Source organism: Tetrapisispora phaffii, chromosome 10, assembly GCF_000236905.1.
Source record: "Tetrapisispora phaffii CBS 4417 chromosome 10, complete genome".
Taxonomy (NCBI): Eukaryota; Fungi; Ascomycota; class Saccharomycetes; order Saccharomycetales; family Saccharomycetaceae; genus Tetrapisispora; species Tetrapisispora phaffii.
Window position 1 is genome coordinate 151,870 of NC_016529.1, and position 13,373 is coordinate 165,242.

General features: G+C 34.0%; 5 protein-coding genes across 5 annotated transcripts; 3 read left to right on the forward strand and 2 right to left on the reverse strand.

Annotated features, from left to right (window-relative positions):
* Nucleotides 1-1,360: 1,360 nt before the first annotated feature.
* ILV5 (ketol-acid reductoisomerase) lies at nt 1,361-2,572 on the reverse strand (the record flags this gene model as incomplete). Its single annotated transcript, XM_003687277.1, has 1 exon — nt 1,361-2,572. The coding sequence occupies one exon, from the start codon at nt 2,570-2,572 to the stop codon at nt 1,361-1,363; it is 1,212 nt and encodes a 403-aa protein (XP_003687325.1).
* Nucleotides 2,573-3,983: 1,411 nt separating this feature from the next.
* On the forward strand, nt 3,984-4,658 carry TPHA0J00690 (uncharacterized protein; the record flags this gene model as incomplete). Its single annotated transcript, XM_003687278.1, has 1 exon — nt 3,984-4,658. One exon carries the CDS (start codon nt 3,984-3,986, stop codon nt 4,656-4,658), a length of 675 nt encoding a protein of 224 aa, XP_003687326.1.
* A 255-nt stretch (nt 4,659-4,913) lies between these two features.
* Nucleotides 4,914-5,588, reverse strand: MCO32 (Mco32p; the record flags this gene model as incomplete). Its single annotated transcript, XM_003687279.1, has 1 exon — nt 4,914-5,588. The coding sequence occupies one exon, from the start codon at nt 5,586-5,588 to the stop codon at nt 4,914-4,916; it is 675 nt and encodes a 224-aa protein (XP_003687327.1).
* Nucleotides 5,589-6,488: 900 nt separating this feature from the next.
* Nucleotides 6,489-8,429, forward strand: TPHA0J00710 (translation initiation factor 2A; the record flags this gene model as incomplete). Its single annotated transcript, XM_003687280.1, has 1 exon — nt 6,489-8,429. The coding sequence occupies one exon, from the start codon at nt 6,489-6,491 to the stop codon at nt 8,427-8,429; it is 1,941 nt and encodes a 646-aa protein (XP_003687328.1).
* A 718-nt stretch (nt 8,430-9,147) lies between these two features.
* Nucleotides 9,148-13,329, forward strand: SMC4 (condensin subunit SMC4; the record flags this gene model as incomplete). Its single annotated transcript, XM_003687281.1, has 1 exon — nt 9,148-13,329. One exon carries the CDS (start codon nt 9,148-9,150, stop codon nt 13,327-13,329), a length of 4,182 nt encoding a protein of 1,393 aa, XP_003687329.1.
* Nucleotides 13,330-13,373: the final 44 nt, after the last annotated feature.

Sequence of the window (13,373 nt, forward strand, 5' to 3'; positions counted from 1 at the left end):
CATGCAGAGCGTCGTCCCTCCAGAACGCTGCTGCCTTGTTTCTTGGTGGTTGTGAAGATTAATAAACAATATCTCAAATAGGCGATTTAACAGTAGCAACCGATCTTTCCACACCTCGACAACAGTGCTTATTCTTTTTTGCCAGACAGTTGCGACAGTGTCAGTAGTCGGTTGTGAACACCCATACAGCCTATTCCAAGAGTTTTATTGTACTGGGCGTAATAGCTGTTCTTGGTGGAACAACACACACACACACACCTTTTTCATGTGAACTATTCACTTTAAAGTTATATGCTGCGATGAATACTCTTCGCCGTTCCCGAGTGTAGTCGTAGGTATGCCATTTGTTGAGAATGGATGGTAATGGTATCCCGAAGACGTTCAGTGGGTTGTCTGTTTCAGCTCATGGTTGCAACCGAAAACTGCCCTTCCAGAACGGGGCAGTTTTGATAGAGTTATGTGCGCGTGCTTGTCCTTTGAAGTCGGTTTTTTCTGCACAGGTGTCCATATTAGGAATATCGAATCGACACACTCAGTAAAATCATTTCTTTTTTTCTGTTTGTTTTTCTTGGCTCCCTATTTCCGGAACAGCATGATGTAAATAATGACACGATGCTCGTGAATCAGTTGGAAATCAAATGATGTGTCTCATCTATACCTTCCTTCGTACATAGTTTGTGGGTAGATATGGCGACACAACGAATGATCCTGTTTAGAGGTTACTTTAAAGGGAGGGAAGAGGGGGTGTTTCGAGTATCGACATGGTTACATAGATTAGGTTTACATAACAATTGGCACAGGTAAGGGCATATCCCGTCAAGGCAGAAGGGGGTATCATACTACTAGTTATGCCATCCCCTTCTCCCAATTTGATTTATAAAAGGTAATTGCTTGAAAATCGTAATCAGCGTCAAATTCTGAGATGATGGTAGTTTATTCATTAAAACACTCAGGTTCTCTACTAAAAAATTTAAACGAGAATATATATTTACATAAATAGAATTCATCGCATACAATTTACATTATTTCATAAATGGTTTTAATTGTTTAAATGCGATGGCAAATAGACAAAGTGGTAAATTGTTTAGAGTTGCAGATAAAAAGAGGACCCAAAATCTTTGATAGTCTCAAATATATATCAGAATCCTTATTTTTTAAGTTCAGAACTTTAAATTTTTACCCTCAGTAATATTGAATATTTGAAGTGTATTGGGATATTAATGCAATGTTAATAAATTAATCAATTCGATTGACTTGTATAAAGATACCTCCTTCTCTCTCTGTTGGAAAGAAGAAAGTAAATAGGTTAAGATTCGGTTAAGATTGGAAGAAAAGACAATGGATAGGAATAGTATCGTATCTAGTTGTTTTCTGGTCTTAGCTTTCTAACTTCTTTACCGACCTTCCAGATTTCCATATTTCTAATGGTTTGCAATTCGCCTTCTAATTTCTCTCTGTAGTCTGGTTGAGAGTTGAATTCCAAAGATCTCTTGGTTTCGGAACCGTTCTTGGTGGATTCGTACAAGTCTTCAAAGACTGGTTTCAAAGCATCCTTGAAAATTGGGTACCAATCTAAAGCACCTCTTCTGGCAGTAGTGGAACAGGCATCGTACATGTAGTCCATACCGTATTTACCGATTAATGGGTATAGAGATTGTGTAGCTTCTTCGACGGTTTCGTTGAAAGCTTCAGATGGAGAATGGCCGTTTTCTCTTAGAACCTCGTATTGGGCTAAGAACATACCATGGATACCACCCATTAAACAACCTCTTTCACCGTATAAATCGGAAGTGACTTCTCTTTCAAAAGTAGTCTTATAAACATAACCAGAACCGATGGCAACAGCTAACGCTTGAGCTTTTTCATTGGCCTTTCCGGAAACGTCATTCCAGACAGCGTAGGAGGAGTTAATACCACGACCTTCTTTGAATAAAGATCTAACGGTTCTACCGGAGCCCTTTGGAGCGACTAAGATGACATCGATATCCTTTGGTGGTTCAACATGAGTCAAATCCTTGAAAACTGGAGAAAACCCATGAGAGAAGTATAAAGTCTTGTCCTTGGTCAATAACGATTTAACAGTGTTCCAAGTTTCTGATTGAGCGGCATCGGATAACAAGTTCATTACGTAGTTACCCTTCTTGATGGCTTCTTCGACTTCGAATAAGTTCTCGCCTGGGACCCAACCATCTTCGACAGCGGCCTTCCAAGAGGCACCATTCTTTCTAACACCAATAATGACGTTTAAACCGTTGTCTCTCAAGTTCAAACCTTGACCATAACCTTGAGAACCGTAACCGATTAAAGCGAAGGTGTCGTTCTTGAAGTAGTTCAATAACTTTTCCTTTGGCCAGTCAGCCCTTTCATAGACAGTCTCAACGGTACCACCAAAGTTGATTTGCTTCAAACCTCTAGTAGCGATCATAGGAGTTAAGAATTTCTTAGCAGCGACGGATTGAGCAGCATTGCCCATTGCACCATTATTGATGGAACGAGCAGCTAAAGCAAAAGTTCTCTTAGCGGTAACGACACGGGAGTTACAGATCAATCTAGCAGCCTGTGTTCTTAGCATTGTTGATTAATAGTTGTTTGTAGTCTGAGGAACGATTAAATGTTGGCACGGATAATGACAAGTTCAATTAACTGGGTTGATGAGATATCTGTGCAGAACAGGAATGAAGTACAAACAAGAATAAAACAAAGTCAAAATAACAAGATATAGAACGATTACAACCTGCATATATATAAGTATAACTTTCAGTTTGAATTATGAAATAGAAATAAGTTAGTCATAACTTCTTTATATAGGAGGTAATTATTTTCAAATTTTTCAAAAGACGATTTTACCCAAAATCAATATTTCAGCATAAGAAATGCACGTAGTAACCACACAAAATGGAATTTCCAGATAGATTGTTTGCTGTTAGTTGTTAATTGATAACTGTTAATTGCTATGTTGGACTAAATCATAGTCATGTTGCATAAGAGAAAGCCATACGTGTGACATTTTATAACGAATATATACACTCGTAGGTGTTATAACAGTATGGGCGAGTCTACAGAGAAAGAGATCATTGACCTTGTTCAAATCGATTGCTCTGTAGTACCAGCGCTATGATGGGAATGTACGTGCTAGAGAGCAATTGGTGAGATGACCGCCAACTTTAGATGTATATTTTAGATTTGGGTAGGCAGTTGGATACGCTACTGTGTATGTTCAGATTGCATGGTGGCACAGTGCCGCTACCGGGCCGGGAAGTGGCCTCCAACCGGCTCGGTCACTCGAGACGTCCTCTTTTGTGGTGTCTGTTTACCCGGGCGCTGGATTGGTACACCACTAGCCATTAACCATTGATACATACATACATATATATGTATATACATTAGAGTCTTGTCTATATAAGAATATGTGACAGCTATGGGATCAGCACATTACTCGATTGTATAATAACCATTCTTTTTGATTCAGTTAATTTGATACCATCTTAACGAACCATGCAAAAGGAAAGAAACTAGTCGAATGTGATAGTGTTCTCGGTTTAAAATGTTTTGTAATCGTTCTATTAAACAGTATTGATTCATTATATATATATATTCATGGGCTCATGTATTATTTAGTGTCTTCAGTAATGTGTTTGTGTTCCACAAATTAGTTGCTGTATACAATTTACATGTCTATTGTATGTGCTGGACATTTCGGTTCACTGGTTACTACACCGAAAAAGTGAAAAATTATATGACCAAACAAATACAACTCAAATAATGCTAATGTATATGTTCTCATTAAAATGTTATCCTTAATTTTGTTCATATATATACAATCTTATAATTGCTTTGTGTATGCTGTAAGTATTTCAATTCTATTGTTTCATTCTATTGTATTATTTGTTTAATAACAAAGCAAAATATCCAGCCTGAGAAATATTTCGTATTATTCAAGTATTAACCTCATTAAAGCAACAATAAAATCACATATATTAAAAATGTCCGTCTGTTTAGGTGTTACCAAGACCATTGCTGTCTCTTCATTGGGTTTATATGCCGGTCTACTGACTACTACAACCATTGTCACTGCAGCTACTCCAATTTCAGTTTTAGTCCCACACAGAAAGGATGAAAATGATACCGTCCTAACCAAGTATGTCAAGGCCATCGTCTGTAACTTAGGTAAATTATCCACTGTCTTAAGCGGTCTATCTACTGTTTTTTTCGGTTTTAGTTACTTCAAAGCTCCAGCTTCTGCTCAACATCCATATTTGTTATACGGTATGGCTGTCGCACCAGCTACTTTCGGTTATTTATACATCTCTTCCAAGGTTTCTCATTTCATTGCTTCTAGAAGCAATAAAACTGCGAAGGCCGACAAGTCTCCATCCCCACAAACCTCTCTAGGTGACTCCACTGTCGACTTAGGTAAGGACTTCAAGCATCCAAAGATTGACTCCAACTCAGACGCCAAATGTCCATTCAGTCCAGCTGCCGCTAACCAAGATCCAAAATGTCCATTCGGTTCCTCTGCTGATGGCTACCCATCTGAAACCGCTCATGCTAACTGTAATGCCTCCATGGTCCGTGATTTGGCTATCATCTCTGTCTTCAGTATCGCTGGTTTCGCTCAATCTGTCTTGGGTATCTACGGTGAAGGCCAATTTGCTTGATTGTTTTCCTTTGTACAAAATAAATTCTTTTTATCTGGGGATTTCCAGAACCTGCTACTGTATTTACAATATTATGTCAGAGGATAACTTAACAAATATATATTACAGATATTCAAATGTTCAAATAATTCGTTTTCTCAGTAACTACCAACTATTTATTATTTATGAAATCTTTTAAAAATATATATCTTTCAAAACTATTTGTCAAGTTATATAGGCACTATACCCCTAGCATGGATGGAATACACATTAAATTCAACAAGAAAAGCTTAATAGCTTACTATAATTTTTATTTTTAATAATTTCGATATTTTCAATTGTATGTACAAGAATTTTTGAATTGTCGTCATTGAATTCGAATATAAATTTCCCAGATATATTCTTACCATCGTCCATACGTGTGTCATTATCCTTCAACTTTGTTTCATCTTGCGTTCTTATCTTCTCCACCAAATGTGGCTGTAGTAAATGATGCATATTATTTTTGGTATACCGTCCATCCCGATGGTACCTTGTTTTGTTGTCGTTCAAGACACACGTTTGCCATCTGATAACGATCTTATCGTTATCGGTAACATACTCATATGTCTTACTTGGCGCCTTTTGGCCAACAACTGTTTCGGTTGAGAGGATATGCAAATGAGGTTTCCTATCGAACAAAAAGTTATTCATTATCAATCTTACTACATTGATCGAACCGTTATATTTCCTTCGTCCCGAACAAATGTTATAATGATTGATTAAATCATTGTTGCTCCGTAGATATAGTATCCTTAGTCTTATATTTTCATCAATATACTTTTGTTCAAAATTCTTATCAAGTAAGTTAATTATTCCGTCGTTCCTTAAATATTCAACGATGGACCCTAAATTTGCAATTTTTCTTTGAGAACTTTGAAATCTGGCAAAAATTCTTGATCTTATCATCATGGTCAGCACATCGATAGTATACCATTAACTACAATGCTTTCAGACACTATTGGTCGATGTATACAGTTACATACAAGATAACGAAAAATTGCAATTTTATAAATACCATTTCGTAAACGAATCATCTCATCCTCAATTTTTTTAAATTTGATTTGTGTTTTTGAGACACTTCCAAATGCAACCATAATAACGAAAGGCTGCTTATCAAGACACAGGTTTAAGATATGCAATAAATGTAAAAACAGATCACTTATAAACAGAACAAGTAAGAGTCACTGCGAAAAAAACGCATGCACACCCTAATTGTCCCTACTTGCCAGGAAAGCAAACCCCATTAACCTTATATGATCACTATGAAATACGAGTCTCTCGCTACAAAGAAAACTAACGTTCTGCAAAATAGCATGGCAATTTCTAAGTATCCAACATGTCTCAACAGAAAATCTGATCAACACATCAACTTAGATGCAATGTATCTTAACTAATCTTCACATCATTTATATAGTTTACGAAATCAAGTTTATCATTCTTGTTACTAAATCTTAAAAATTTTTTTTCGGTTTTCGATTTTCGAAACTGGTTTTTTTCCAATTTCTCGAGCATTTGTACGGATGTTCCTCTGCATATTTCATTTTTTACAGTTTCTATTTAATTTCGAAATTAACACTTTCCATCAAACCATCCACCAACATTGAAATATCGAAATTCAATAATAGTGCTAAACTTACATCAAGAAACGTTATTTGATATCTGTTGGTATTGAATAGTAAACGTAGATTGGTCAATGTTTGAAGTATATATATATGCGTTGTTGTACTTCAGTTTAGTTGTTTATATAATCTGGTGGTTTTTTTAAAAATAAGAACCAACTAACGAGAAAAACGAACGAAATAAGCAATTATGTCTTCTCAATTTTTATTGAAGACTTCGCAAACAGTGGAGCTATTTAATGGTTATCCAGCGTTCAACGAGTATAATGATTTGAATGAGAACAGTTCTATCACTTCTGCATTATTAGCCCCATGCGGTAGATTTTTGGCTACTTCTACCGACAGCACTGTTAAAGTATTCACTGGTGATCAATTTGATAGTTTGTTGTGCCAATTAGATTTGAAAAACGTTTATGATTTGAAATTCTCACCTTCTGGTAACTTTTTGGGAACTTGGGAAAGAGCCTCTATTCAAGATCCTGAACATAAGAATGTTAAAATTTGGTTTTTGAATAAACAGTTTGAAACTGGTGTTGAAGTTAAACCATCTTATCAATATCAATCAAAATCACAAAATGGTTGGTTTTTGCAATTTTCAAAACTAGATAATTTTGCTATAAAATTATTCAAAAAAGAATTAAGATTAGTTAAACTAGATTTGAATTCAGATGAAGTAGGATTCGATTTCACAAAACCTTATGGTAAGATTGTACAAGAAAGTGAACAACAAAGTTTTACTACTTATTTGATTTCGCCTGCCGAATTTCCAACTGTTTGTACTTTCACTCCGGAAAAATCAGGAAAACCAGCACAGTTGACTATTTGGCCAGTTTTAGAAGGTACGATTGCTAAAAAAATCGCAACAAAGACTTTCTTTAAAGCAGACTCATGTCAATTAAAATGGAATGATCTAGGGAATGCAGTTTTATGTATTGCCACTACAGATTTTGATGCTTCAAACAAATCATACTATGGTGAGAATACACTATATTTATTAAGCTTCCAAGGTGTAAATGGCTCCTTAGGTGGTACTTCGGTTAGGGTCCCACTATCTAAAGAAGGTCCGATCCATGATGTTTCTTGGTCTCCAACTTCGAGACAATTCGGTGTCATTTTCGGTTTCATGCCTGCCCAAATCACATTCTTCGATATGAGAGGTAACATTGTTCATTCATTACCAGAACAATCTAAGAACACTATGATTTTTTCTCCATCTGCAAGATATATATTGATTGCAGGTTTTGGCAACTTGCAAGGTTCTGTTGAAATTTTAGATCGTCATGATAAATTCAAGTGCATAACAAAATTCAATGCAGCAAATACATCTGTTTGTAAATGGTCTCCAGGTGGCGAATTCATTATGACCGCAACAACTTCTCCAAGGTTAAGAGTTGATAACGGTGTTAAAATATGGCATGTTACAGGTAATATGGTGTTTATAAAAGAATTTAAAGAATTATTGAAAGTTGATTGGAGACCAAAGCCAAACTACAAAACATCGATAATTAATGAAAAACCTTCTCACATCATAAAAGATTGGACTACAAAGTTAAATGACGAAAATACTGCCATCGATCCAAAAATTACTAATAAACAACAGTTAGATATTCACGAAAGTGTAAAGGACTATGAATTAAAACATCCAAACAAAAGTAAAAGTGTTTCCGCTGATGGAGCCGCCAAAAAGCCAAGTGGTACTTATAAACCTCCACATGCAAGAAGAGCTGAAGCTAATGGCACCGCTAGAACAGTCCCAGGCATGGCCATTGTTAATGCCAAAGCCAGTAAAGCTGCCACTACTACAATTCCAGGTATGGCTCCAAAGGAATCTAAAACTGCATCCAAAAATAAAAAGAAGAGAGCAAGCAAAACTAAGCAAGAAGGTGATAGTGCTGATTCCCCAGGAAAGGCTGTTGAAGTTACAACCACTGTTAATTCAGACGTTACTGTTAACAAAGAGGCTTCTCCAGAAGAAAAGAAGATTAGATCATTGTTAAAGAAATTGAGAGCTATTGAAACACTAAAACAAAGACAAAGTGCTGGTGACAAATTAGAAGACACCCAAATTCTAAAGATCAAAACTGAAGAAAAGGTCTTGAAAGATTTAAAAGATTTGGGTTGGGATGAATAGATAGTTTTTTAAGGATAGCAACTTTCTTGATCTCATTAATAATAATTACTGCTCGTATAGTGAATAATACTTGGCGTACTTATTTATAGATTTGCATATATTTGTATATATTTATATAATTATTTTGAATAAAAATCTAAAAATACTAACTGTTAATAGTATGTATTTTAATGTTTTTAAGAAATGGAATGAAGTTCCAGAAAAAATATTATTGTAATTGATGCCATTGCCATGCAAAGATGTATATTTCATAACAAAAGGTAAAAGTTTATATACTTTAATGTTACGAAATTGTTCCAATGAAAGAAACTGCTACCGTTTTCTTAAAATGAGACTCAATATTCTCTTCAAATTCAACCACTGTAAGCACTAATCTTTTAAAGTGAAACAACAATATTCAAATAACAAATTATTCTTTCTTTGTTAGGAACATACCAGTATCAAGAGAAATTGTATGCCTTATTTTTTACAGATCGAAGAAAAGCATCGATTGTTTACATTTTTCAAATTAAAAAAAATACACACATATAAAATCTTGCAAGTATCTATAGTGAAAATATTTAAGTAGATTATTCCAAAGTCTTTGAAAGTTCATAAGAAGATATTCAGAGCCATATATAACATCTATATAATTTCACTAGTCAAGTGGACAGAATAAACGTCGTTCCTGTATTACCCATACGTTAGGCATCGCCACTTGGAACTATTTTTGATCAACATGTCAGCACTACCAGATGCTAAAAAGCAGAAAGTAAAGGATATTGAATCAAATTCTCCATTGAATAATGATATCCCTAAGATTGCGCAATCGAGAAATGACAGCCCATTACAAGTTGCCAATGATCCACTTAAATCATACACACCAATGAAAGTAATAATTTCTAATAATCATTCTAATAGCATTTCGCCGTTACCATCACAATTGATGTCTTCTTCAACACAACCACCAAGTTTACAGCATCCTTCATCGTCTTCTAGAGGCCGTGCAGTGAAAGCGTATTCGCAATCACCACCAAGATCACCTGACAGATCTCCTGTAAGATCACCAACAAGGAAGCTAGAACTGATTCAACTGTCTCCCATCAAAAATTCTAGATCTGAGTTACAAAAAATTTATAGTTCTAAACAAGAGGAAAAAATTGAAAGAATATGTTTGAACAAGTTAGTATTACATAATTTTAAATCTTATGCTGGCACACAAACAATAGGTCCATTTCATTCAAGTTTTTCTGCTGTTGTTGGTCCTAATGGTTCAGGTAAATCTAATGTGATCGATTCGATGTTATTTGTGTTTGGATTCAGAGCGAATAAGATGAGACAAGGGAAATTAGCAGATCTAATTCACAAGTCAGAGGAATATCCAGACTTAACTTCGTGTGCAGTTGATGTACATTTTGAATATTTAATCGACTACCCTGATGATACTACAAAAATTAACCCATCAAAACAACCGTTAATAATCACAAGAAGAGCATTTAAAAATAGTACCTCTAAGTATTATCTTAATGGGAAAGAAAGCAATTATAAAACTATTACGGCATTACTGAAGGAGGAAGGTATTGATTTGGATCACAATAGATTTTTAATTCTTCAAGGTGAAGTCGAAAATATAGCACAGATGAAACCAAAAGCCGAAAAGGAAGGTGACGACGGTTTACTAGAATATTTAGAAGATATTATAGGTACTACAAAATATAAAGAGTTAATTGACAAGAAGTTTATCGAGATAGAAGCATTGAATGATATTTGCATTGAAAGAGAGAATAGATTTGACATAATCGATCGTGAAAAGGAGTCCCTGGAATCAGAAAAAGAATCTGCCCTAGAATACCTTAGTAAAGAAAAAGAACAAGTTATCGTTAAATCTAAGTTAATTCAGTATAAAATATGGCAAAATAATATTAAACTTTCCAATACTTTAGAAAAAATCACAAAATTGGAAGATGAATATAATCAAGAAAAAAATAAAAATACAGAATTGAAGAATAAGATTGATGAACTTCGAAAGTTATATACAAAAAATCAAGATGAGTTACAAGCGTTACTTAAAGATGAGAAGGAGTTGGTTAATGCAAAAAGAAGTTTAGATAGTGATAACGTATCTAATACAGAACAGCTTAAAAATATTGAAAAAAAACTTAAAAAGACAGCAAAAGAGATTGAGGAAGATTTGAAAACGATTAGTTCTTCTAATGTAAGGCTTAAAAACTTTCATGATAATAAAAAACTTTTCGAAACGCAGTTGATAGAGTTAGATAATAATTTGGTCACAGAATCACAACTTTTAGAAAATATTAAACTTGATTTAAAAGACAAAACTGTGGGATTATCAGAGGAGATTTTGAAAACCGAAAAAGATCTTGAACCTTGGAATATTAAATTAGATGAATTGAAATCTGAAATACAAATAAAGGAATCAGAAAAAGCATTATTTGAAGAGAGTAAGAACAAATTAAAAGCTAATATTGAAGCCTTAGAAAAAGATGTAAACGAAAAATCAAAACTGACTGAAGATAGAAGGAAGGAAGTAAAGAACTTAATGACCAAATTAGAAAATGTATCAAAAGAAGTAATATTTGGGACTAATGAATTGAAAAAGGCAAATGAAAAATTATGCGAAATGCAAAAAATATTAATTCAAGATAGACAAAAAGCGAATGACGCTAGAACATCTTTGTCTAACGTGGAAAACAGAAGTAAAGTTTTAAGGGCACTATTGAAACTACAAAAGTCAGGTAGAATAAATGGTTTTCATGGAAGATTAGGAAATTTAGGTGTGATAGATGAAAAATATGATGTAGCTATATCAACAGCATGCCCTCGTCTAAACGATATTGTAGTAGACTCTGTCGAGTGTGGTCAACAATGTATCGAATACTTAAGGAAAAATAATTTAGGCCATGCTAGATTTATTCTTTTGGACAAACTTAACAAATTTAGTATGGAAAAAATAAGTACACCCAGAAATGTGCCTAGACTATTTGATTTAATTAAAGTTAACGATGAAAAGTTTTTACCAGCTTTTTATAGTGTACTAAGAAATACTTTGGTTGCTAATGATTTAAAAGAAGCAAATGCTGTGGCCTATGGGAAAACTAGATACAGAGTTGTAACATTAAAAGGCAATTTGATTGATATCTCTGGTACAATGAGTGGTGGTGGTAACCAGGCGTCAAAGGGTGCTATGCAGTTATCAAATAGTACCTCTAAGGAGAAATCAACTTACTCATCTGAAGAAGTGATGGAAATAGAAAAAGAATTGTCAATAAGAGAAAAAAATTACCAAAACGCTTATAATACCGTTCAAGAAATGGAGATAGAACTTCGTAACCTTAAAGAATCTGAACCAAAAATAGAGTTAGAGATCTCTAAATTAAACTTTGAAATAGACTCCCTGGAGAATGAATGTAGTTTGAAAAGGAAACAATTAAATGAGCCAAATGCTTCTTTCTCAATTGAGGATAACATGTCGGCAGATATAACTGAAATGGATAATGCACTATATACATTGAATGAGAAGCAAAAATTGATCGAGTCACAAATGAAAAGTAAAAAAGATCGTATAAAGGAGCTTCAAGATAAAATTATGAAAATTGGTGGGATTAAGTTACAGATGCAAAATTCGAAAGTTGATTCTCTTCAAGAACAGAAGAAGATATTAATAAAGAAGCAAAAATCAGAGAAAGCAGGCATCATGAAAATTGAATCTGATGTTAGAAAGTTATCAAAGAAGTTAAAAGAATCGGAGTCGGATAACACCAAGTTAAATGAAAAAAAGATAGCCTTAGAAAATGAACTCAAAAATATCGAGGAGCTTCTTGCACAAAACGAGAATAATATGAATTGCATTCAAGACAAAAAGTTTACATTAAGAGAGAAAAGTGAAATTACGATGAATGAGTTAACTGAAATGGAAGGCCTTTTATCAGAGTTTAAAACATTAGAAGTAGAATATAAAATAAAGTCAGAAAAATTAGCCTCACTTTTGAATCAAATAAAAAAAATATTGAAAGCTTTAGAAGAAGATCATTCATCTTTAAGCATAAGAGAAGTTGCATATGATTTAGATTTATTGAACATCAAAGAACAGGAAGCACAAAAAATAAAAACTGAATTATATGCTGACTTTGAACAAAATCAATCTAATGACGTTATTAACGATGAAATGATAATCGAGGATAATAACAACGAAATTGCGAAGGGCATTCCTAGTTATATGGAATCAGACTTCAAACAGTTTGATATATCTAGCCTCGAAGCAGAATTGGTCCAATTACAAGATTATTTTGAAATAGCAAAAGTTGATCTTGATATTTTAGAAGAATATACAAGAAGAATGATAGAATATAGACAGAGGAAGTATGATCTTAATCAGTCTGTCGAACAGCGTGATAAAGTTCGAAAAGAGTTAGAGGATTTGAAAAAATGTCGTTTTAACGAGTTTATGGAAAGTTTTAACATTATATCTATGACATTAAAAGAAATGTATCAAATTATAACAATGGGAGGTAATGCCGAGTTAGAGCTAGTTGACAGTTTAGATCCATTTTCCGAAGGTGTTACATTTAGTGTGATGCCTCCTAAAAAGAGTTGGCGTAATATCTCCAATTTATCAGGTGGTGAAAAAACTTTAAGTTCGTTAGCATTGGTTTTTGCCCTACACAAATATAAACCGACCCCACTGTATGTTATGGATGAGATCGATGCTGCTTTGGATTTCAGGAATGTATCAATTGTCGCAAATTATATTAAAGAAAGAACTAAAAATGCTCAATTTATTGTTATTTCTCTAAGGAACAACATGTTTGAATTGGCCGAACAGCTTGTTGGGATTTATAAAAACGTGAATCAAACGAAAAGTGCCACATTGAAAAATAACGACATTCTATGTAGAAAATAATAGTTTCATGATTATATAAATATATAAACTCTAATATCTAGTCG